General features: G+C 42.9%; 1 protein-coding gene across 4 annotated transcripts in view; it reads right to left on the minus strand.

Moving 5' to 3' along the window:
• The window catches only part of NEBL (nebulette), a 258,527-nt gene that overhangs the window by 63,723 nt on the left and 169,014 nt on the right, over positions 1-25,790 (minus strand). For 2 of the 4 annotated variants that reach the window (XM_077268335.1, XM_077268336.1), the window contains 5 exons: positions 16,320-16,454; positions 14,968-15,055; positions 14,815-14,886; positions 7,425-7,520; positions 4,367-4,477 (listed from right to left, as the gene is read on the minus strand). The exons of the other annotated variants lie outside the window; for them this stretch is intronic. In XM_077268335.1, coding sequence (XP_077124450.1) covers positions 4,367-4,477; positions 7,425-7,520; positions 14,815-14,886; positions 14,968-15,055; positions 16,320-16,387 — 435 coding nt within the window. In that variant the 5' untranslated portion in view covers positions 16,388-16,454. The remainder of the gene's footprint in view (positions 1-4,366; positions 4,478-7,424; positions 7,521-14,814; positions 14,887-14,967; positions 15,056-16,319; positions 16,455-25,790) is intronic. 4 annotated transcript variants of the gene reach the window in all.

A 25,790-nucleotide genomic window follows, 5' to 3' on the forward strand; every position in this document is an offset into this window, starting at 1 on the left:
GCATGTCTCGTGGATGTTCGACAGCCGCAACATATACAGGGATTGCCTAACAAACTGGAAATTCTAGCATGTATTACCGCTGTCAAACAGCCGTGAGACATGCAGCCGCGGGGACTCGAACATAATATTTGAGCACGCCGAAGTCACCCGGTTAGCACCCGAGCATGCTCAGATAACACCTTATCCCAGCACGATCGCCCATCACTAAAATACACCCTTACATGATTGTATTATAAAGCGATGCGATGAAGCAACGCGCATACGCATACATATATACTCAGAGCACAAAAGCAAAGCCAGGGTCCACCTAGGGAAATAGACAATATATCAGACTGTGGGAAAACCAATTTACCCATCACACGTGCTGTAAATTTATTTCAATGTCGTCATTTGGGTGTGAAATAAGAAATACTGTATCCAATATATGAGTAATTGAATGGCAGAGCGGAGCAAGAAACGGGTTTATTTACGGCCGAGAAAATATCATCATTGCCAAAATATATTTCATTTTTACGATGACAATAAAAAGTGTTTCTTTTATCGATGTCGTTTGTCTGTGGTTAATTTTTCTCCAGCAGATGTCAATTCCCATGAAACGTGACTGCCACATTTTCCTCCAACCTAGTAAATTAATGTGGCATTTAGAGTAGGAGACGCACAGTGTCAGGTTGCCGACACTAGAGAGGAAGCATCTGCTGTCGTACATCACAAGGAATCCATCTACCTTTTATATTCCGGCAGATTAGAGACTTATTCAAGTGCTTTGTATACATAGATAGCAAAGTACGAGACTGCTGTGACTTGTCCTGGGTGTACTGATTTCTATAAGATGCCATGAACACCCAACGCTTCAAGGATAGTCATTCATAAAAAAGAGTTGGGGATGATGGGATGGCAGGCATGAAGAGCAGGTGAGGTAAAGCATGTCTTCCCGGCATTTTAGGCTTTAATTCAAGGTAATCCCAAATGACTGGAAAGGACAAATATATATACGGTGTATATATATATATATATATATATATATATATATATATATATATATATATAATAGCCAGATAAAAAAAAGCCACAAAACACTGGGCCAGACGTGTGGCATTGTACAACTATGGACATAATTGAAGTTCCAGATCTGACGCTGCATCTCCAGTGAACTACAAGAGTTAGGTACTGTCCAGATTGCATGCACCTTGTCGTGGTTGGATTTTATTTATAGGTACAATTGCTATTCGTCTACTTATTACTGGATATTTCCTAATTTTAGTTTTATCTTAGGTTCAGTCTGCACATATCAGCAGGAAGTTATACAGATGTGTCCTTCCCTGGTTCAACAGATCCTGAGATGAGTGGCGCAAAATAACTAGCGTTGGAAAAAAAAACATGATTTTTTTGATAATCTGTCGAGAGATTATTAATTATGCTATTTGTGTCCCTGTGTGGCCATCCAGTAATTGTGATGTGATTTGGAGCCTGTCAAGGGTTTCCCTGGGGGATAATGACTTGAATTTTTATTATGGGAATTTAGGGTCCTTCACAAAATATTCAGAAATGTAAGGGTGGCCACATATTATATTTTTTTCTACTAGCCAGCGTTCATTAGAGGTTCTCAATGACAGGCACAGGGTCTTCAGAAGACCCCCAGCTGTCATGGCAACCCATCGGCGCCCCGCAATCAGGTGACGGGCACCAATGGGCGTGTCTAATAACACGCTTCTTGTTAACTGCCGCTGTCAGAGATTGACAGCGAAATTTAACATGTTAACAGCCGCAGGTGGATCGCGATTCCATCTGTGGCTGTTAGAGGCACATGACAGCTCATAAGATTAGCTGTCATGTGCCAGAAATGATGCGGGGTCCAGCACTGAGGGACACCATCCTGGACATACCTATACATCCAAGGTCATGAAGGCATTAAAGCACCACTCCAGCATTTTTTTTTTTCAGAACAGGATCGGTGCTTTAAACCTATATCCCATGCCCCCGGTTATTTATTTACCCTCCAGTGTCTTCATTGTTTTTCAGCACCACTCAGGGCCATCTTGTGAGCGCAGCCTCTGACTGGTCAGAAGTCAGAAGCTACGTCACAAGAGCTCAATGCAATATAAGTATATTGCCCAGCCATGTAGTATATAGCCCAGGGACGTAGTATATTGCCCAGCCACGTAGTATATAGCCCAGCCATGTAGTATATAGCCCAGCCACGTAGTATATAGCCCAGCCACGTAGTATATAGCCCAGCCACATAATATATAGCCCAGCGACGTAGTATATTGCCCAGCCACGTAGTATATAGCCCAGCCACGTAGTATATAGCCCAGCCACATAGTATATAGCCCAGCCACGTAGTATATTGCCCAGCCACGTAGTATATTGCCCAGCCACGTAGTATATTGCCCAGCCACGTAGTATATTGCCCAGCCACGTAGTATATTGCCCAGCCACGTAGTATATAGCCCAGCCACATAGTATATAGCCCAGCCACGTAGTATATTGCCCAGCCACGTAGTATATTGCCCAGCCACGTAGTATATTGCCCAGCCACGTAGTATATTGCCCAGCCACGTAGTATATTGCCCAGCCACGTAGTATATTGCCCAGCCACGTAGTATATAGCCCAGCCACGTAGTATATTGCCCAGCCACGTAGTATATTGCCCAGCCACGTAGTATATTGCCCAGCCACGTAGTATATAGCCCAGGGACGTAGTATATTGCCCAGCCACGTAGTATATTGCCCAGCCACGTAGTATATAGCCCAGCCACGTAGTATATAGCCCAGCCACGTAGTATATAGCCCAGCCACATAATATATAGCCCAGTGATGTAGTATATTGCCCAGCCACGTGGTATATTGCCCAGCCACGTAGTATATAGCCCAGCCACATAGTATATAGCCCAGCCACGTAGTATATTGCCCAGCCACGTAGTATATTGCCCAGCCACATAGTATATTGCCCAGCCACGTAGTATATTGCCTAGCTACGTAGTAGATTGCCCAGCCACGTATGTCACAGGTTAAAAAATAAAAAATAAACATACCTTCCGATCCGAGGGCCCCTTGTAGTTCTAACATACTCACCATACTTGTAGTTCTGTCGCCTGTGCGCGGTACAGGCGGCAGCTTCCGGTCCCATGGTGTGATGACATCGCGGTCACATGACCATGACGTCATGGCAGGTCCTTCTGCCATACGATAACTGGTACCGGAACCTGCCGCTTGCACAGAGCGGTTACCGGAGGGTGGCGAGGAGCGGGAAAGGCAGCGGAAGGTGAGTATATAATGATTTTTTATTTTTTTTTATTATTTTTAACATTAGATCCTTTTACTATTGATGCTGCATAGGCAGCGTCAATAGTAAAAACTTGGTCACACAGGGTTAATAGCGGCGGTAACGGAGTGAGTTACCCGCAGCATTACGTGGTCCGTTCCTGCTGGCATTAACCCTGTGTTAGCCGTGACTGCAGGGAGTATGGAGTGGACGGCCGGCCACTGACTGCAGGGGAGTAGGGAAGGACTAATTGGACTGTGTCCGTCGCTGATTGGTCGCGGCAGCCATGACAGGCAGCTGGCGAGACCAATCAGCGAATGAATAACCGTGACGGAAGTTGCCGACAGAAGGACAGACAGAAAGACGGAAGTACCCCTTAGACAATTATATATATAGATTAAAGGGGTATTCCAAGCTGAGGGTGCACTATTAATGTCTGATAGATGTGGGTCTCACCTGTGGGACAAACACGTATTTCAAGAGTGGGTCCATCTCATGCCACTGGGAATAGAGAGGTGGCCGGATATGTGTCTTTCTCTGTTGACTTCTATTATTTATTTATCATGTCTTTCTTATATAGCGCTATCATATTCCGCTGCGCTTTACAGACATTATCATCTCTGTCCCCATTGGAGCTCACGATCTAGATCCCTTATCAGTATGTCTTTGTAATATGGGAGGAAACCAGAGAACCTGGAGGAAACCCACGCAAACACGGGGAGAACATACAAACTCCTTGCAGATGTTGTCCTTGGTGGAATTTGAACCCAGAATCCCAGCAATATAACAATAAACAGTGTAAAGCCCGATTTCTGGGATTTGCTGTAGAAACTTGGCATGACATTCTCAGCAGTCTTCTATAACAAGGCTCCTTCTGTTACTGAAAGACAGCAGTCGCTAAGTTAAACGAAAATTGCAAGGTGTCTGCCAGGATCTAGCGTTACCTCGCCACTCGCTGGCCAAAAGTTAAAATAAAAAATTGCAAAATTTATGTAAATATTGTCTATAAGAAAACTATATTAATAGTTACAGTTATTTGGGATTTTATTACTTTTTTTGGGGGGGAACAGTAAAAAGCAGAATACAACTTTCTGACAGTACCTCGCTCTGAAGTTGTGTCACTTGTTTTGCAAATGCCGTGTCTAATGTTGCTGGCATCATCTTGTACAGAGAGTTGGACAGTTCTTTCTTGCTGGCTTTCTTGTACTTTGTCTAGATGAAATAAAAAAGCGTAAATTTCATTGGTAAGGTATAAAGGCAATGGACACATTTGACGTGGAAAAATATGATTTTTAATGTTACATATGTCAGTTGTTACTTTAAAGTGAAAAATTGCACTAAGTTTCTATCTGAAATTCTAGTTCATTTATTAATTAGCAGATGCCCCAAAATGCAGTTTTTAGTCTTATCTAAATTTCAGATTTTTCTCTTGTGGGATTGTCTCTCCCAGTAATATAGGCTGGATGTGAGCTTTATGCATATCCAGAGTGCTGCTGTCTTTAGGAGCTTAAATATCAGCACAGCTTCTATCCTGCACTTATTTCCCCTTTGTGTGTTTAACTTCTTTTCTATACATTTTTTTCTTTTGTCTTCCTTTAGATAGTATGCCACCTAACCATACTGTGGATATCTTTAAACAACCCCCTTTCCATTTACTTCTGTTATATCTAACACTGAGAAAAGGAAGGAGGAGAGCAGAGAGGAGAGCCATGAAAACTCAGAAGCAGGACCGTTTTGTCACATTGGTAAAGCAAAGAGATAATTAAAAAACGTACAAAAATTGTAAAAAAAAATGACTTAGAAAAAAAAACGTGATCTTTGATAGGCAAAAAAGTGAAAAAGTATTATGGAAGTTTACATAATGGTGACTTGTGCACAGAGTATGTATAGGGAATTACAAAAAAAAAAAGATTTTCTATGTATTGTTTAGGCAACAAGGAGTTGTCTGACCTTGTCTTGTGTGCTGTCAGGATTTTCTGATGCTGGCATCCTGAGCAGGCAGTCACGTGACCGCATGAATGCGATTTCCATGCTTCTGGTCACATTCCGACTAGACATGTCTGGCCTCACTCAATACACTGGCAATGGCAGAGACCATGCATGTCTAGTCGGCATGTGACTACATGTATTTTAGTTGTATAATTGCAGTCATGTTCCCACCGCCACCAGAGTATCCTGACAGCACGCACTGGGATTATTCCCATAGAGTGATTGCAGAATACATGAAAAAAATTGAATAACCATGTTTGCAAAGACATTCGATAATGGTTTAAAAACGTTGGTATTTGATAGAAAAATATGGCAGCTTTCTTAAAAGACTCCCAAATTAGATGGTTTCTTTAACTGTGCCCAACAGTGAAGAGAAGGATCAGACATGTTGAATTTCAACATGCCCAATCTTTTTATTCTAAGAGTAGATAACTAGCTGCCAGAGGTTTTAGTCAGTGATTGACATCTTTCTCTCCCCTAAAACTACATGTAGGCTCTGCCAAACCGAACATGTATGTGAACGGAGAGACCCAGAGGAAGATGGGGTCAGACAACAGTCACCGAAACATAATGGCTGCATTTCTACAAATAATAAGACAGCGTTGGGGACAGTGAGTGGAAAAAGCTGCCATGCCTGAACGTTGGGGAGCTACAGACTGTGTCAGAGAGCTCTGTTGTGGGGTTTTGCTATGGGGTCCTCCCAGCTTTATGATTGTTGGTGCCCAGAGCTGATAGAAACGCGCCGCGCCACCAACGCAAGATATACTCAATTCTCAAAGTATACAGCAGTGAGAAGGATCAACATGTCAGAACAGGCGACACTAGCAGAGCAGATGAAAGGTCTCCAATTTCTACTGTCATCATGAATTGTGGTCACGCACAGCCGTCCACGTTTTATCCTCATCACGTTGCATTCATGGAGCAGGGTTTCATGGGTATAACAATAAAACAAGCCTGGGAGTAGAGATCCAGCCTGGAAATCAATTACTGGTCCCTGTGTGAGACGTCATTAAAGCTCAGAACGGAAAGATAACTATTACTGGAGAAATCTGCAGTTGTTGGGCATAAATCAGAAGAACGAGAGCGCTGCGGTCACATGTCCTGTGTGCGGCCTCATACATGAACCGACTGCACACGGAAGACATCAACGTCATATTAATGAATGGGTGTAAGGCACCAATGACAACGATGCTGGCACCGCATAAGGTCTGCAGAAAGGATACATAGATAGATAGATAGATAGATAGATAGATAGATAGATAGATAGATAGATAGATAGATAGATAGATAATACACAGATAGATAGATAGATAGATAGATAGATAGAAATCCAAAAAACAGGAGCAGCACATCGTTATTAGTGAAAAAAGAGCTATTTTTATTTAGCCCATGACAGCGATGTTTCAGTCCATATATATATATGTATATATATCATATTTATATATATATATATATATACATAGATAATAGATAGATAGAGATAAATAGATAATTAATAGATAGATAATAGATAGAGAGATAAATAAAGAGAAAAAACTGGAACAGCATCTAGTGTTACCTCAGATGAAATGCAAAGCTCTCCCAACCAGCAATCCAATGGTTTCCAATAATAGAATAAAAAAGGGAAAGTAGCACAAAAAAAAAATGAAAAAAAAGTGGACTTTATTGCCCAAATGGTGCGGCGACGTTTCGGATATGATAGCTTGAGAAAGGATATTAAATCCAAAACATTGCCATGCCATAGGGCAATAAAGTCCACTTTTTTTGTGCTGCTTTCCCTTTTTTATTCTATCTATAGAAAGATAGATGGATAATAGATAGATATATAATAGATAGATAGATAATAGAAAGATAAATAATAGATAGAGGATAGATGCATAGATAGATACATAGATAAATAGATAGAGAGATGATAAATAGATAGATAGATAGATAGATAGATAGATAGATAGATAGATAGATAGATAGATAGATAGATAGATAGATAGATAATGGTTCTTTCTGCTCATTCTACTAAATTCAATATTTTATCGCAATTTGATGTTCGATTATCAAATATTATCTAAAACCATCTCAGTAGACATAGCGCTAGAGAAAACAAATGACATTGTTACCTCTTTTTCTATTCTCCAACACATCCGAGTTCACACAATGACTCAATGAATCTCACCTCTGATATGGAGTCTGTGACGGCTTTCAGCTTCGCAGTGTCAGGAACAAACTCGTTCTTGCCTTTGGATTTTTTATATTCCTCTTTGTAGCTGATCTGTAAAACAAAATCAATTCACTCGAAATGTCAATGTTATTGTAAGGGTTAATAAATCAATAGGCTGTGATCTATGGGTAAATCTAGCTGTAAAAGTTTAATTCATCTGCAGCGCCGCCACAGGAGAAATAAAGTATTACACATTTTTCATTTTAACTAATAAAATCCTCTGGCAAGTTACATGTGCTGTCCAGCCTTGGTCCACACGTGGCCAGTGAGTCTATGTGACTGTAGACTTGTGAATCAGGCACAATCAGGACTATCCTGTGCCGTAGCTGGCACGTGACTGCAAATATAAGTTTTACATACATGTGGTCACATGCCGACTAGACGTGAATACAAGTGAATTAAGTGAGGCTGGACATGTCTAGTTGGAATGTGGCCAGAAGTATGCAAGTGACATACATTGGGGGATACATGCTGTGCTGAGTCAATCTTTTTTCAGTGACTCTTTGCTCTAGCCGAAAAAGAGAGATGCTAAGTGAGGAATGTCTCAAATGGGTTGTCCAGGCTCAGGGTTCACTCTATGTGACTGCAGACTTGAGCCCAAAACCTGGACAACCCCTTTAAGTCTCCCAGATCTGTGAACCTTTAGGCTATGAACAGAAAATTAAATATTGCTGCATTTTTTGCACCTATTTTCCGAAAGAACCCTACCGCAATTGTGTCAACTTCCCTACCAAGATTTTGTAGAACACGTTTTTTTTTTTATTGAATTTGTCAAAACAGCTTTGCTTGGCTTTGACCTATTTTTCTAAACAAAAAAAAAAGTGTATTTTACATAGAATTTCTAAATGTATCCCCAACATGCTGTGCGCCTCAATACCCCAAATACTTCCTTATTAGATACATGGTTGATTAGACGCGATAATGGAGGGTTTACACAGGCAGATTTCAGTCCATAACGAATGATGATTGACAATATATTTTGTCTACCCCATCTTTTAGAAATAAAAGCAGAAATAATTATTTTGGGAACATTTACAGTTTGCTGATATTTCTGAACATTTTCATCCATTTTATTACTAGTTACACGGTTAGTGAAGCGCTGCATCGTCCTATGACCTGTAGGTGGCAGTGTTGCCATTCCAGTCTATGGACAGCTTTATATCACCTGCATGAAAAACTTTACACGTGCAGCATCATACAGTATTAATATACAATGTTACTCAGAAAGTTATGTAATTTCACTTTTATTGAACTGTGCTTGTTTTTTTGTCAAGTTTTTTGGTGTTTTATGCCCATTTTTGATTTGCACTAAACTAAATAAACCCCAAAGTCTGTTTTATGTGTTCAGGATTTTTTTTTTTTCTGTTTGCCAGATTCTTGTTGCCATCTTTATAAAGTGATAAAGTTTTATTTGTTTTGTACAGCAGAATTTTGAGCAAAAATTTTTGTGTGCAACATTTTAGCAGAAAATGCAGATTTTTGCTCTAAAAGGCACGAAAAAAATCATAAGTCCAAAAATAAAGAGAATTTTTAAATTTGTGTAAAAATCATAAGACCCCCCCCCCTTATGTCATTTTGAAGAATTCCGCTCAACATGGCAATGAATACCACAAAACAAAAAATAAGTGTTATTTCAGCTTACGCTCCTGTGTGAGGCCACGTTCACGCGTTCAGTATTTGGTCAGTATTTTACATCAGTATTTGTAGCCAAAACCAGGAGTGGAACAATCAGAGGAAAAGGATAATAGAAACATCTGCACCACTTCTGTATTTATCACCCACTCCTGGTTTTGGCTACAAACACTGATGGAAAATACTGACCAAATACTGAATGCGTGAACGTGGCCTTAAAGATAAGTATCCCAGGAGACAGGAGCATACATATAAATCATGGGGCCCTATAGCAGCAGTTCTAATTGCCCCCCCTCCCCCGCGAAAAAAAAACAAAAAAAAAAAACAATATCTGGCGGGATCACAGAAGACCATATTTCCCAACTTTGCTGCCCTTACACAGTCAATTACCTTTCATTGCCCCCATAAAGTATGTCGCCAACTATAGTGTCCCCCCCACATTATAATACCCCCACAGTGGTTTTTTCCACAGTACCCTCCACACATGGTATGTTGACAAGGTATGGTGACCCCCAACACCGTATGATGCTCCAACTGTGATCACCACACAGCCCGTAATGCAGTATAATGGCCCCTACACTCCTAAACTCAGTATGATGGCGTCAATACAACCATTCACACTGTATAATGACCCCACTAGCCTTCCAAATCATGGCTCCCAACCAACCCTTCAAAGAGCATACTGACCCCCACACCCCTCTACACAGTATTATGGACCCCACAAAAACCTTCACATTGTATAATTGCTTGCATATAGCGCAGCGCCCCAGGGTTCTGGTCATTGCAGTAATGTCATTTTCCTCTAGGGGGGAGTGATGTTACGTTTGGAAGCAATGAAGGAGATCTCTTTACCAAGTATCACAAACATACAACACATTTCATACTCCAGTCCACCAGGGGGAGCTATGCTCCTATTTATTAGGGCACTCTTCACACTTAGGTAAAACTGGTGGCCTGGATAGGAAGTTAGGCAGTTGCTGGCTGAGCTCCGCTCAGGTAGTTGGTCCCTGACCGGGGTGGGATACTGTCAGAGATCTAGACAGGTCACGGAGCTGCGCCTGCCCTAAGTGCGGCAGTTCCTAAGAACGGACACGAAAGTGAACTGTATTGTAGATAGGGTGAGAAGAGGTCATAGCAAAGGAGTGGATACCAGAAGGAGTTCTGCCCTGCACAGGCTGCCTCCTTTTGAGGTGCAGGATCCCGGTAGCCGGAACACCGAGGGAGCAACAGTCCTTTATGCCTTGCTCCAGAGACTGGCAGGACAGCTAATTTTACGTTACTGATCCGCCCCATATCCAGGAGGCAAGGTGGCACCGCTTAGAGGCCGGGGCATTGCAGAGTCCCTGTAAAAAGCCTCAAGCCACCGGTCATACGGGTTTGTCCTATCCTATCCGGGGGACAGAGAGAGAGACATAACATCGATAACACCTACAACATCTGTGAGGACCTTATGAGAGGCTCAGCAATAAGGTACTACAACACCAAGGCGCTAGAGGAAAGCTACTGATTTCCACCTGGATAAGGGGACTCTGGATTTGCCTCCAAACCGGCCGGACTCTGCCTACCCAGTGGTCTGTGCTCTGGACTGTGGATGTTGAAGCCTTCAGTAAAGGTAAAGAGACTGCAACCCTGTGTCCTCGTTCTTCACTGCGCCTCTCACCATCCACCATCTACACACTGGGAAGCCCTGGGGACATACTTCACCTGTGGGAAGGTATACCATCTAGCCCCAGCGGACCCCTTAAAGAAGCGTCAGTCACCCTGACCGAATACCACAGGTGGCGTCACGAACATTTCCCCTTTAAAGAACTTTCCCTTTCACAACGGACCTCCCGAGGGCCACGGACTGGGTCAGCCACCATGACATCCCCCCGTGAACCGAAGGACCCGTACCAAGTTCCCCTAGCCCTTGGGGGCGCCCCAATAGTATAACTGCCCCCACGTAGCCCTCCAAACAATATAATATCCTCTTCATAGCTCTCCAAACACATATAATAGCCCCCACGTAGCCCTCCAAACAATATAACATCCTCCACATAGCCCTCCAAACAGTATAGTAGTCCTCATATAGCCCTTCAAATAGTATAATAGCACCCACATAGCTCCTCAAATAGTATAATGGCCCCCACATAGCCCTTCAAATATTATTATTGCCCCCACATACCCCTCCATACAGTATAATGGCCACCAAATAGCCCTCCATACAGTTTTATGGCCCCACATAGCCCTGTATACAGTATTATGGCCCCACATAGCCCTCTATACAGTATTATGGGTACCACATAGCCCCCCACACACTATTATGGGCACCTCATTGTCCCCATACAGTATTATGGGCACCCCATTGTTCCCCATACAGTATTATGGGCATCACATAGTCCCTCACAGTATTATGGGTGCCACATAGTCCTCCATATTATATAAAGGGCCCATATAGTCTTCCATACAGTATAATGGACCCCATGTTATGCTCCATACAGTATTATGGGCAGCACATAATCTTCCACACAGTATTATGGGCACCACATAATCCTCGATACAGCATTATGGGCACCACACAGTCCTCCATACAGTATTATGGACAGCACATAGCTCTCCGTACAGTTTTATGGGCCCCACATATCCCTCCATACAATATTATGGGCACCACATAACCCCCATACACTATTATGGGCCCCACATAGCCCTCCATACAATATTATGGGTCCCATATAGCCCTCCATACAATATGATGGGTCCCACATAGCCCTCCATTAAGTATTATGGGCACCACATAGCCCCCATACACTATTATGGGCACCACATTGAGACCTGACCTGCTCCTGCTAGACTGAAGGATCGAGATTTTAAATGCCACTCTATTTTACGCAGCCATTCTAATGTGGGTTTCCAAAGTAAGATCAACGGCCTCACCAGTTCTAAGAGGTTTATTTAATACTGCAGTTTGTATTGTTAAATCCTTTAATTTTACATCAATATTCAATAATGATCTAATAAACCTAATGTCACAATGCAAAGGCACAAGTTGATCGGTTCACTATTGGGTGTACACTGCTCTCCTATATGGAGATTTTTATTTGACATGGAAATACAAATATATATGTTATGTTACAAAGTACTTTAGATGCTCTTTCTATATTCTGGCAGCTCGTCAAGACTTTATTATCTGAGAGAAGAGATGCAGCTCGACGTTGAAGGTACAGACTTATAGCTAAAGACAAGCTGCATTATTAAGCACAACAGATCTTCTTCAGTTGTATACATTTAAAGGGGCTGCTCACTGCTATAATTAATGTTATAAAAACGGAATGTGGGATTATGGCCAGCTCTACAAAGTACAGTAATTAAAACATAATGTATGGTTTCAGAAAACAGCGCCCTCTATCTTTAGGGCAGATTTTAACTGTGCTCGTCCATGTGATGTAACTGGTGGTCACGTATGTTCAGAACGAGCTGCACACAAAAACAAATCACAAGAATAAGAATCCAAATTATTATTATCTGCAGAGGATGCGAGCGGTCACGTGCTTCTGTGCATGCTCACGTCATTCAGCCCTGCTACCCGCCCACATCACAGTGATTCTACAGTGGATCTTCAAAGGATGGAAAAATATCAAAATACGTATTTTAAGGGGGGAAAAAAATATAGGTGTGTTAGTTTACATATTCTAGAATCGAAGAAAAGTTTCAGGGCTAAAAACATTGGCGGGATAACCCATTTTAAGAATTGCTTAAAGCAAAATTCCTCAATTTAAAGGGGTTGCTCACTTTCTTTCTTTAATGCTTGCTTGATAGATAAATTACCATAAAATAAGCTGATCGCATGGTATCCAACTGCTGGAAACTCTAGTGATCAGCTGCAAGGAAATCTGTAGTCAAGTGTTTTCTTGCAGTGCCTCCACAGGAAGAAGATAGTATTACAGGGTGTCTTATAAAAAACAATAGGCGGTTGCTGTACCGCATTGATATAGCAGGTCTTCCAGAGAAAATCACTCTTTGTAACAAATTGATGGAGAACTAAACAGAGGGACATCTTACATAGCTTAGCATGCCCTGACCGGTTATATGTTTGTTTTTTTTATCTAAACCATGCACCGCCATTGAGGTTATTACTATATATATACACTCACTGGCCACTTTATTAGGTACACCTGTCCAACTTCTTGTTAACACATAATTTCTAATCAGCCAATCACATGGCGGCAACTCAGTGCATTTAGGCATGTAGACATGGTCAAGACAATCTCCTGCAGTTCAAACCGAGCATCAGTATGGGGAAGAAAGGTGATTTGAGTGCCTTTGAACGTGGCATGGTTGTTGGTGCCAGAAGGGCTGGTCTGAGTATTTCAGAAACTGCTGATCTACTGGGATTTTCACGCACAACCATCTCTAGGGTTTACAGAGAATGGTCCGAAAAAGAAAAAAAATCCAGTGAGAGGCAGTTCTGTGGGCGGAAATGCCTTGTTGATGCCAGAGGTCAGAGGAGAATGGGCAGACTGGTTCGAGCTGATAGAAAGGCAACAGTGACTCAAATCGCCACCCTTTACAAGCAAGGTAGGCCTAAGAGCATCTCTGAACGCACAGTGCGTCGAACTTTGAGGCAGATGGGCTACAGCAGCAGAAGACCACACCGGGTACCACTCCTTTCAGCTAAGAACAGGAAACGGAGGCTACAATTTGTACAAGCTCATCGAAATTGGACAGTAGAAGATTGGAAAAACGTTGCTTGGTCTGATGAGTCTCGATTTCTGCTGCGACATTCGGATGGTAGGGTCAGAATTTGGCGTAAACAACATGAAATCTTTGGGATGTGGTGGAACGGGAGATTCGCATCAGGGATGTGCAGCCGACAAATCTGCGGCAACTGTGTGATGCCATCATGTCAATATGGACCAAAATCTCTGAGGAATGCTTCCAGCACCTTGTTGAATCTATGCCACGAAGAATTGAGGCAGTTCTGAAGGCAAAAGGGGGTCCAACCCGTTACTAGCATGGTGTACCTAATAAAGTGGCCAGTGAGTGTATATATATATATATATATATATTTCTTTTAGTTTAATAAATGGCTAAAACTTATGGACATACATACAAAATAAGGGACTCATTGTAAAAATCTAAACCATACCTAATGAGATCTCCTCTCTTTTGGGTCTTCTAAGTGCCAGGACCCAGATACTACCTTTGCGCCTTCTATACCTAAGCCCCTGGTCTTGAAAGTATCGCCATATTGGAAATTCATCCTAAGGGTGGTTTCACATTGAGTTTAGTCACCTGTTTAGTGGCCTCGTCAGGGTTTATGTCCAAATCCCCCGCAAAATGGGCTTCGGACTTATGTGCTGACAGGGCCATAGTCTATAATGGTGCCGGCAGTGTGAACATCCGCTGTGACGTGCATCATTTTCGAGAATCTATACCTACAGGAGACGGACAATCATAAGCAGCCTACTACATCCGGATGTCCTCATCCAGTAGACGTACACTCCCAGAAATAATGCATGACAGAGTGCATGTTCGTTCTGCCGACACCATTACAGTCTATGGCCCTGTCAGTGCATAAATCCTCATCCCGTTTTTCGGGGGGGGGGGTCGAATGTAAACTACTGGGCCACAGAACGGGTGCCTGAACACAAGGGGAAAACACCTTTAATCTCAAAATAGTTTCACAGGCAACATAAGCATCAGACACGAGTGGAAGAAAAACCCATTCACTTACATCACTAATATATTCGGTGCATTTTTTGGCAAATTCCACGTTTCTGTCTTCCAAAACAGGATTAGGGAAAACCTGAAATCAAAAACATGATTAAATTTACTAAAAAATAAAATAATTTGCCTAAAGCCGAAAGAAAGTAGAGGGAAAGTTTACCTTTTCCTCCTCATCGCTGTCATCTACCGCAGAGTCAATGATGATTGGAACTTTCATCTTCCCAGGAGGTGAAGAAACGTATGGAAAACTGTAAAAAGACCGAATCCAAGTGAGCGTCTCGTGTACTGAACTGAGGCAGCGACCTGGACTGAAGATGGTGCCTCCTTGGCTGTACTAAACTTATTGAGGGCTCAGCCGTATATGGTGCTACATGCCTCTTATCTGAGAGGTCTCCTGATAGAGAGAGAAGAATAGCTCAAGTGGCCGTCAGTTACATTGTAGCACTAGCCAGTCCCTGATAATATATATTTAGATGGTTGACTGCACAAAAACCTCAATAACGTCTCTGTGTTATATAAACAGTCCAGTCCCCAGTGCTTTCTATTTTAATTTTTTGTGCAAAATTACATGACAATGCTCCACGAGAAAAACCCTTATCAGACAAACCAAAGACACTTCCAATGGAAAGATTGACACATCTGTAAACTTAACTGTTTCAGGCTTCTACATTAAAAAAATGATATCTCCCATGTTGTGTTGTCTAGTTAAGGTCAGTTAGTGGAAAATGGGTTTTCTAAATTGGATATCCCCTTTAGGCATCTTTTCCAGGCAGGTTCCGCACAGGATCCGCCTGAAAAGCACCCTATAAAATGAACCTAGTGTACAGTAATGTCAAAACGACATTGCTGTGCACAGGTTCAGTCTTATGTCACTTCTTTATGCAACAAATAGTTTGCAAGAAAACTGATGGTGGTTCAGGTTCCATATTCCTGCATGGATAGTGGTTCTAGTGACGTAATCATGTACTGATGGTGGTTTTTGTCTCATATTGCTGTACTGGTAATGGTTGTGGTTACATCTTCATGTAGTGATAGTTCTTCTGATGCTGTATCCATGTACTATTGATGGCTCTGGGGGTGTATTCACAATTCACGTGGTGATGATGGTTTGGGTGCGGTATTCATCACCATCATCAGTATATGCATACAAAGCCAAAATCATCATTAGTACATGAATGCATCACCAGAGCCATCAACAGTGCATAAAAACAAAACCAGAACCATCATCAGTATATTAATAGGTCACTAGAACCACAATCAGTACATGAATACAGCACTAGAATCACCATCAGTACATGAATATATCACCAAGCTTAGTACAGCAGTCAAGTTAGGCACATGTAGATTTGTATCTCGTGAACTTACAGTTCCCAGTACGGTATGTCTTTAACAATAGTAAGGAGATGCTGTGAGTTGTTGTTATCAGTCATTATCAGACTGTGGACCATACAGGAACCACAGAACTGATGAGACATAGTCAGTATTAACAAGTAAACATTTACATCCAGGTACCTTATAGGTGAGATATTCTCTGATTGCGTAATTGATTTCTTTTCATCTCCATCTTGTTCAGATGCCATGGTGAATTTTCACATCCACAGATTTTCTCTCCAGTCTTCCCTCTTCTCTGGTTTTCTGCAGCACATCCTGACATGGTGTCCAGTAAAAGTGTTATTAAAATGCCTTCTGCATAAAAATATTTGTCCATATTATGACTTAAATAAGCCTCCAATGGTACATGGCCTCTATACTGCTAACGGCTTTTTTGCTCCTGTACCAGGCAGCGCCGACATCAATTATATTTGTGTCTTACAGACACATATACAATTGAGTGCTGGGAAGGAGTAACAGCTAGGGCGCAGGCAGAGAGAGGGGAGAGCTCTATCTGTGACTGACCACAAAATGAATGCATACCACACAATAGAGTAATAGAAACCCCACTTCGATTCATCAGTCACTGTATGTAATAAGGGAGGACACTATATAATAAGAGACAACACCGTATATATTATTAAGTGAGTCACAGTAAGTAATATGTTTAGAAATTTCTATTGATATACTGTATGTTCTATATATAAAAAAAGATAAATCTGGATTATCCATTGTAGCCATGCTGTAATGATCTATAGAGTGGAATGGTTATGAACCTTTCAGGAAAGTATTTGATCAGCCATGAAACCAAGCATGAATGATAACATGAACTTCCACGGTATGCTCAGAGATAAGGCTGGTATGGCACATATCACAGAACTCGTTCAGATGAAGCACGGTCCACAGAAAAACAGAGCACTTGAGCGGTGAATACCACATTCTCTGGGCAGCCAGCAGTTCAGAGCAGGTTAATATTTAATATGAAAAATAATCTTTCTGCTTAGACAGAACATTTTGAGAAAATCAGCTTAAAGCCGTAGTCTTTATGTATTCACACAAACCTGCCTAAATTGGAATCTCAAAAGGCTTAATGAAGGAGTCAAGGATTATAAAAAAAAAGGGTCAAAAACAGTGCCACTCCTGACTGTGGGTTATGACTGGTCCCTATTGGATTGTAAACTAAAGATGATGGACAACCCCCTAATGTGCAAGCAGCGAGTCCAATATGTCAGTTACATTCCAAGTTGTTTTTTGTAATTCATTGCTTTTCAATGGATGCAGGTGACTTATCAGAAAAAAATAACTGATACATTTCTCAGCTATAGTTTTTGAGATCCCGCGAATATTCCCCGACCCTCCCAGATCCAGAAGGACAACAACTAATCCTGCATTCTTATTGAATTGTCTCCACAACCACCATGTACCGAGATCCAGAAAAACTCAGGTCCATGCATAAATCATTTTAATAATTTTATCTACTCCACCTGAAGAATCCATAACTAACACAGGTAGCCGAAGGCAACAAATTTAAAAAATTGTAAGTTTACACAAAGGTGTACGAGGAAATTTACCAACACCTAAAAATTCTGCCGTCAAAAAGTCACAAAAGGTGAGCAAAATTTCAAAAAAAGTAAACAAGGTTTAGCAAACCGCGCCTGGCGAGACAAATTTACTAGAACATACAGCAGAAAACTGTCATACATTGCAGCTGGAACCTATCCAAGAACCTGACTGGTGTAGATTTCATTTTCTGCCACATAAACAGCCAAAAGATGCAGCAACTGCTGCTCAGCTGTAAACCCTATTCCATCTACAGTTGTGTAAGGGACTTTTCCTTTCTAGATACCAAGGTAGAGAGCAGAGAGGCTCAGACAGGGAAAGTCCCATACTCTAAGTAGAGGATGGATTCTTGCTGTGCAGCAGTGGAAAGCAGATTCTGAGGGAGCTCGAACTAGACAGGTTAAAAAGCACTGCAGCATGGTGTTTGGGAAAAAGAGAAGGCAAAACAAGGTAATCAAGTATATTACAAAAAATCATAACAAAGCTGATTGATAATTAAATTAAGGGCTCATGCAGACGGACGTATTTTCGGTCCAAATGCGTTCCAACAAAACATCTGATCACACTTGGACCAATGTTATTCTATGGTGTAGGAGATTAAATTACGCGCATTCTGCTGAGATTTTAGGTGCAGGCTGAACCTGGACCAGGTCCAGAGATAATAATCAAAAGGAAAACAGCAGCACTCAAGGAGTCTTCCTATGTTTGCAAAAAGGAAAACACTTGTGTTTATTTTGTATGCAATAGAAGTTCACCACAGGAAAAATTTGAGTGACAAAGCAAGGTATCAAGATAACGAGGTAACGTTTCGACCCTGTTCTGGGTCTTTGTCAAACCTCACTTGAGAGACTCACCATTAGGTTGGTATAGATAGAAAAATAGAAGGTCCAGCTGGGGCTTAACGTTAAGTAGAGTATGGCGCCTAATGGTGATTCTCTCTACTTCTCAAGTGAGGCTTGGCAAAGACCCGGAAAAGGGTCGAAACGTTACCTCGCTATCTTGATACCTTGCTTTGTCACTCAAATTTTTCCTGTGGTGAACTTCTATTGTATTCAAAATAAACACAAGTGTTTTACTTTTTGCAAAAATAGCAAGACTCCTTGAGTCCGGCTGTTTTGCTTTTGATTCTATGGAGTAGTGAACATGTCCTATTATTTCCTCTGTCCATGGAAAAAAATTGAGCATGCTCGCTTTGAATCTGATTTTTCCGATCGCAATAGACCATGCAAGTCAATGGGTCCATGGAAAAAAATCGGCCTGCGCTTGGATGACATCGGAGTGCAGTACAATTTCCACAGACTGACAGAATGGAGAAGATGGAGACATTATTTTCCTTCTTCTACTCATCTGGAAAAAATTGGATCACACTATGATCATCTGAACATAATCAGGCCGATTCTCTCAGATGAGAAAAAATACTGCTAAGTGACCCTAGCTTAAAAAAAAAATTGTTATAAAATTAGTACACCTTATTCTAGCAGACTATAAGTAGAATTACATCAGTCTTGAAAAAATTCCCCCATTAGTATCTCTAGAGTAATGCTACCAAGATTTTTATGAGGAAGGCACAAGTAGGACACTAGGGCATTTCATCTCTGGACATATGGCTAACACTGTATATGGGGTTATACTGTGGTTGTCATTGTTTATGGGCATGTCTATGGATGAAAGTGTATGTATGAACCATGTGGCTGTCACCCGTAGATTTGGGCTAAACTGCACCGTCTGCAATTTGTGGTATAATTGCAAAAATACCGCAACCAAGACCCAACCTTCTAGGTTTTACTATAGGAAAATAAAGTTGACTTTTTTCCATAGGTTAACATTGGGAATGCACCAAGGTTTTTATTATAACTTGTGGGTGCACCATGTCATCATGAAGCTCTAGTTGGACAACCGAGTGGTGCAAGAGACTCATCTATTGCAAGTACATAGCGACCTTTGGTCATGGACCTCGTGTCATCGCCAAAGTCACCGTGTAGCCCTAGACTAAGACTGATACAATAAAATGTCATCCTATCAACTTAAAGTACCTTTGTAAAATTGCTGTAAAGCTCACAGATCCGCTTTCAAATCTATTGCAAGGGTAAAGACACATCGGCGTAAAATAAACTCCGGAATTAATAACCTCTCGACAAGTATGTGCCGAGACTTTTCGTAAGCTGGCACGCTGGTAACCGGGTGGAATGAGTACTTGTCCCATTGTGAAGCCTGCTAGGTTTTTGATTGCCTACAACAGCCTTAATCTAAACAGCGACTGTAACCAATTTGGAGCGTAGAACGTGGAGGTCATTCCAAGTCAGCAGGTACGGCGCATAACAAGAGCTGGAGACAAGCACTGCCAAGAGTGAGGTAATGGTCCCGGCTTTATGTCACAGTGCTGGCATTTATAAGTCAGCTATAAATAAATGGTGTCTAGTGAGTAAAAAATCAGGAAAGATAAAGAGTCATTGCTTTATATAGATTGTGATATATTTTATAGCAGTCACTAATAAATCACTAATCACCAATAATATAGCGAAATTGTAATTTATAAATGACTTAAGGCGAATTTACACTTCACATCTTAATCCATCGTTCATCCAATATTTGTGTAACCTGAATGGATTGAGCGACTAAGCGATGAGTCCGAAGATCCTCTATCATCACGCATGAAATTGTTTAGGAGAGTTAAAAAAAATGTACATTCAACTTTTGAAAATTGTGTAATATAAATTGAGATTATACACTCACTCAACAATTCAACTGGCAAAAAGGAGGAGCGGAAATTCAAAATTATTTGAGATGGTTTGAAATTTGATTTCATCAAATTTATTTAAAAAATTGATTCGCAGTGAACAAAATTCAAGCAAATTTCAATACTAGAAAGATTGCAATTGCTCAAAAAAATGTGGGGGAGAAGAGAGAGATTAGTCGAATGCCTAACTCATCGCTAGAGCCCCTGATGGTGTGGTTAGACTTGGTTCCAGATGAGCGCCAGGTGGTACGCCAGGACAGACCTTGTACACATGGCAGCTGTCCCCCAAAAGGTTAGGAAGCTGGAACGACCAGGAATGGATGGCACAGCAGGTAAAGGCAGGCACTGGGCAAATACTGGCAGACACGGCTGGTGTACAGGTGGAAACAGCAGGTACTGGCAGGCACGGCTGGTGTACAGGTAAGCATGGCAGGTGCTGATGGACACAGCTTGTATACAGGCAGACACGGGAGGTTCTGGAAGACACGGTTGGTTTACATGCAGGTGCTGGCAGACACTGGGGATATACAGACAGGCTCGGCAAGTGCTGGGAAACATGGCTGATATGCATGGATACAAGCACTGGGGACCTGACAACTAGCAATCGTGCAGACAAACTGAAAAAGCATGATGCTTAGGCACCGACCAACACAACGGAGGTGCCTTAAATAATAACGGTCTCCCAGTTATTGGCTGGCAACACGTAAGAAAATGTGTACTGTCTCTTTAAGAGATCGAGAGTATGCGCACCCTAAGCACAGTGCCGGGGGATCTGCCAGATATTCACAGACCCCGGGAGACCTCAGCAGCAGCAGGAAGCGTGAGCCACGGTGGTAAGTCGGCGTCCCTGCCGGAGGCGAAGAGGATGGGAATCGCGCAGTGACAATGGCACTACCCAGAAGAGGGTGATAGAGAGGACCCTGTTGACCATAAGAGCTTACATTCTACAGGAGAGAAAGAGGACCCCACTGACCATAAGAGCTTACACGCTACAGGAGAGAGGACCCCACTAACCATGAGCTTACCCTCTATGGAAGAGAGAGGTTCCGACAGCCATAAGAGTTTACACGCTACAGGAGAGAGAGGACCCCACTGACCATAAGAGCTTACACGCTACAGGAGAGAGGACCCCACTAACCATGAGCTTACCCTCTATGGAAGAGAGAGGTTCCCACAGCCATAAGAGCTTACATTCTACAGGAGAGAAAGAGGACCCCACTGACCATAAGAGCTTACACTCTACAGGAGAGGGAGGACCCCACAAACCATGAGCTTACCCTCTATGGAAGAGAGAGGTTCCCACAGCCATAAGAGTTTACATTCTACAGAAGAGAGAGGAATCCGATGACCAGAACAGCTTACACTCTGTAGGAAATAGGGCCCTGCTGACCATAAGATCTTACACTCTCTACAGTAAAAAGAGAGGACCCCGCTGGCCATAAGAGCTTACATTCTGCAGATGAGAGATTTACTGAGTGACTGGAGATAGAAAGACTCTGCAGTACAAACTATGCTCCACTGGGAACCGCTGATCTTTTATGGCCCAGATACTGACCACCACTGTACAAGGTGTGATAATTCGCTAGATTTTGTAGCTGTAGGGCATTACGGGAAGTACCACGTAACAATGCAAAAAGACACTAGCATGCTCTCTGGCACTTCAGCGGTGTGAGATATGGTGCTGGTTTGGGGGATTTTTTTGTGAATCGAGAATCTCAGAGTGGTTGAGTTCATGTGAAACCATGAATTTCAGTAAATTCGACTCACACCTCTGCTCATCTCTACTAAATAGGAATTGCTTTCAGCAATTGGTTGATAGTGTACCAAGGTGATTGTTCAGTAACTTTAGAAGAAGGAGGACATACAGTGGCATGTAAAAGTTTGGGCGACCCTGGTCAAAATTACTGTTATTCTGAATAGTTAAGCAAGTAAGTTGAAGATGAAATGATCTCTAAAAGGGATAAAATTAAACATGGCACATTTCCTTTGTATTTTAGGCAAAAAATATATAAATGCTGTCATTTTTTACATTTTAAATTTTACAAAAAGGAAAATAGTCAGATGGAAAAGTTTGGGCATCCTTGGAGATTTGTGTGCTCAGATAACTTTGTAGCCTGTTAGGGTTATGACTAGTGTTGAGCGATACCGTCCGATACTTGAAAGTATCGGTATCGGAAAGTATCGGCCGATACCGGCAAAGTATCGGATCCAATCCGATACCGATACCCGATACCAATACAAGTCAATGGGACTCAAGTATCGGACGGTATTCCTGATGGTTCCCAGGGTCTGAAGGAGAGGAAACTCTCCTTCAGGCCCTGGGATCCATATAAATGTGTAAAAGAAAGAATTAAAATAAAAAATATCGCTATACTCACCTGTCCGACGCAGCCTGGACCTCAGCGAGGGAACCGGCAGCGTTGTTTGTTTAAAATTCGCGCTTTTACTTGGTTACGTGAAGTCCCGGCTTGTGATTGGTCAGGGCGGCCATGTTGCCGGGACGCGGACCAATCACAGCAAGCCGTGACGAAATTACGTCACGGCTTGCTGTGATTGGTCCGCGTCCCGGCAACATGGCCGCCATTAACCAATCACAAGCCGTGACGTCACGGGAGGCTGGACACGCGCGCTTTTTAAAATGGGCGCGTGTCCAGCCTCCAGTGACGTCCCGGCTTATGATTGGTCACGGCGCCATGTTGCCGGGACGCGGACCAATCACAGCAAGCCGTGACGAAATTACGTCACCGCTTGCTGTGATTGGTCCGCGTCCCGGCAACATGGCCGCCATTAACCAATCACAAGCCGGGACGTCACGGGAGGCTGGACACGCGCCCATTTTAAAATTTTAAAATGCGCGCGTGTCCAGCCTCCCGGCTTGTGATTGGTTGACCGCGGCGCAACCAATCACAAGCCGGGACGTCACGGGAGGCTGGACACGCGCGCATTTTAAAATTTTAAAATGGGCGCGTGTCCAGCCTCCCGTGACGTCCCGGCTTGTGATTGGTTGCGCCGCGGTCAACCAATCACAAGCCGGGAGGCTGGACACGCGCGCATTTTAAAATTTTAAAATGCGCGCGTGTCCAGCCTCCCGGCTTGTGATTGGTTGATCGCGGCGCAACCAATCACAAGCCGGGACGTCACGGGAGGCTGGACACGCGCCCATTTTAAAATGCGCGCGTGTCCAGCCTCCCGTGACGTCACGGCTTGTGATTGGTTGCGTCTCCCATGTGACTGCGACGCAACCAATCACAAAGCCGGGACGTAATTTTAAAATCCTTAAGGACCTGAAATTACGTCACGGCTTGCTGTGATTGGTTGCGTCGCCCATGTGACTGCGACGCAACCAATCACAACGCCGGAACGTAATTTTAAAATCCTGAAGGACCTGAAATTACGTCACGGCTTGCTGTGATTGGTTGCGTCCCGGTCACATGGGTGGCACGCAACCAATCACAAGCCGGGACTCACGTAAAGGAAAGAAAAGCGCGAATTTTAAACAAAGAACGCTGCCGCTTCCCTCGGTAAGGTGCAGGCTGCGTCGGAGAGGTGAGTATAGCAATATTTTTTATTTTGATTCTCTCTTTTACACATTTTTACATTAATGTTGTTTCGATACCGATACCCGATATCACAAAAATATCGGATCTCGGTATCGGAATTCCGATACAGCAAGTATCGGCCGATACCCGATACTTGCAGTATCGGAATGCTCAACACTAGTTATGACTTGTTTACTATCATCGTTAGGAAAGGCCAGGTGATGCAAATTTCCCCGCTTTATAAAAACCCTGCCTCCTGTAACCTTGTGACAAAATACAGCAGCCATGGATTCTTCTAAGCAGCTGTCTAGTAGAGTTGAGCGACTTTCATTTTTTTAAGATCGAGTCGGGTTTTGTGAAACCCGATTTTGTCCAGAGTCGAGTCGAGTGCAGTCGGCCGATTATCGCTAAAAGTCGGGGATCGACCGAAACACGAAACCCAATGCAAGTCAATGGGGAAGCATAGTCGGCAGTGAGTGGAGGCCAGGAAAACACCTACAGTGCCCATTTTAATGCCAAAAACATCCATTCTTGTTTCTGAAGCTTGTCAATCTTAATTAACTTTATAATAATAGTTGGGCATAGGGAATTGGGGGTCATTTGGCAAAAGTTGTGGGGGGAGTAGGGCCGGCTCAAGTTTTTCGTGGGCCCAGGAAATGCGGACTACGTCACGGCGGTGTTGCAGGGAAAGGTAAGTATTTCAACGTTGCAAGTGCTGTGATCCTGAGCAAGCAGGGGGGGCCCACTCGTTCGCATTGGCACTGGCACAGGGCCCCTCAAAGTACAGCGATGTGTGTTTGCATGGCGGGGGCGCCTCCCACCAGCAGCGACACTTTTGCGTACTCTGAGGGGCCCTGTGCCAGTGACGTCGCCAACGAGTATGCCCCCCCACCTGATGAAGGAACCTGCACTTTCATCTGCACCTTCCTCTCTGTCCCTGTGTAAGGTGGTATAACATGCGGGAAGGGGAACCTTACTTTCAGCAGGGTCAGATTCTGGCTGTGTAGAGTATAAGGGGAATGTAGTGGTCTAGGTCAATGTACCAGCAGACTCATCTAGCAGTGGCTGGGCAATGGGCAGGATGAGGAGGAAACAGATATAGGGCCAAAGAATAAAGTAGGCTAAATGCAGTTCAAAATTGGTAACAGGACTAAACAGGCGGCATTGCTTTGTTCAGTGGAGTAGCAAACCCAAGAGCAGCAGACACTGTTTCAAGGGCATAACCACACTAGTAGGCCAAATGCAGTTTAATATCTGATAGTATAGGGCGAAAGCCAGAATGTGGAAGCTCAGCTTTGTTCAGTTGAGGACAACACCAGGCAGGGGCAGACAGACACCTTTAGTAGGCCGGAACAGCCAATTGCATTTTTAAAAATGGTAATTTGGAACAGAAGGTTGAGGCTCAGCTTTATTCAGTTGAGGACAACACCAGGCAGGGGCAGACAGACACCTTTAGTAGGCCGGAACAGCCAATTGCATTTTTAAAAATGGTAATTTGGAACAGAAGGTTGAAGCTCAGCTTTATTCAGTTGAGGACAACACCAGGCAGGGGCAGACATTCACCTTTAGTAGGCCGGAACAGCCAATTTTTAAAAAAAACAGCAGTTAGTAAGAGGCAGAAGGTAGAAGCTCAGCTTTATTCAGTTGAGGACAACACCAGGCAGGGGCAGACAGACACCTTTAGTAGGCCGGAACAGCCAATTTTTAAAAAAAACAGCAGTTAGTAAGAGGCAGAAGGTAGAAGCTCAGCTTTATTCAGTTGAGGACAACACCAGG

Source organism: Ranitomeya variabilis, chromosome 6 (assembly GCF_051348905.1).
Source record: "Ranitomeya variabilis isolate aRanVar5 chromosome 6, aRanVar5.hap1, whole genome shotgun sequence".
NCBI lineage: Eukaryota > Metazoa > Chordata > Amphibia > Anura > Dendrobatidae > Ranitomeya > Ranitomeya variabilis.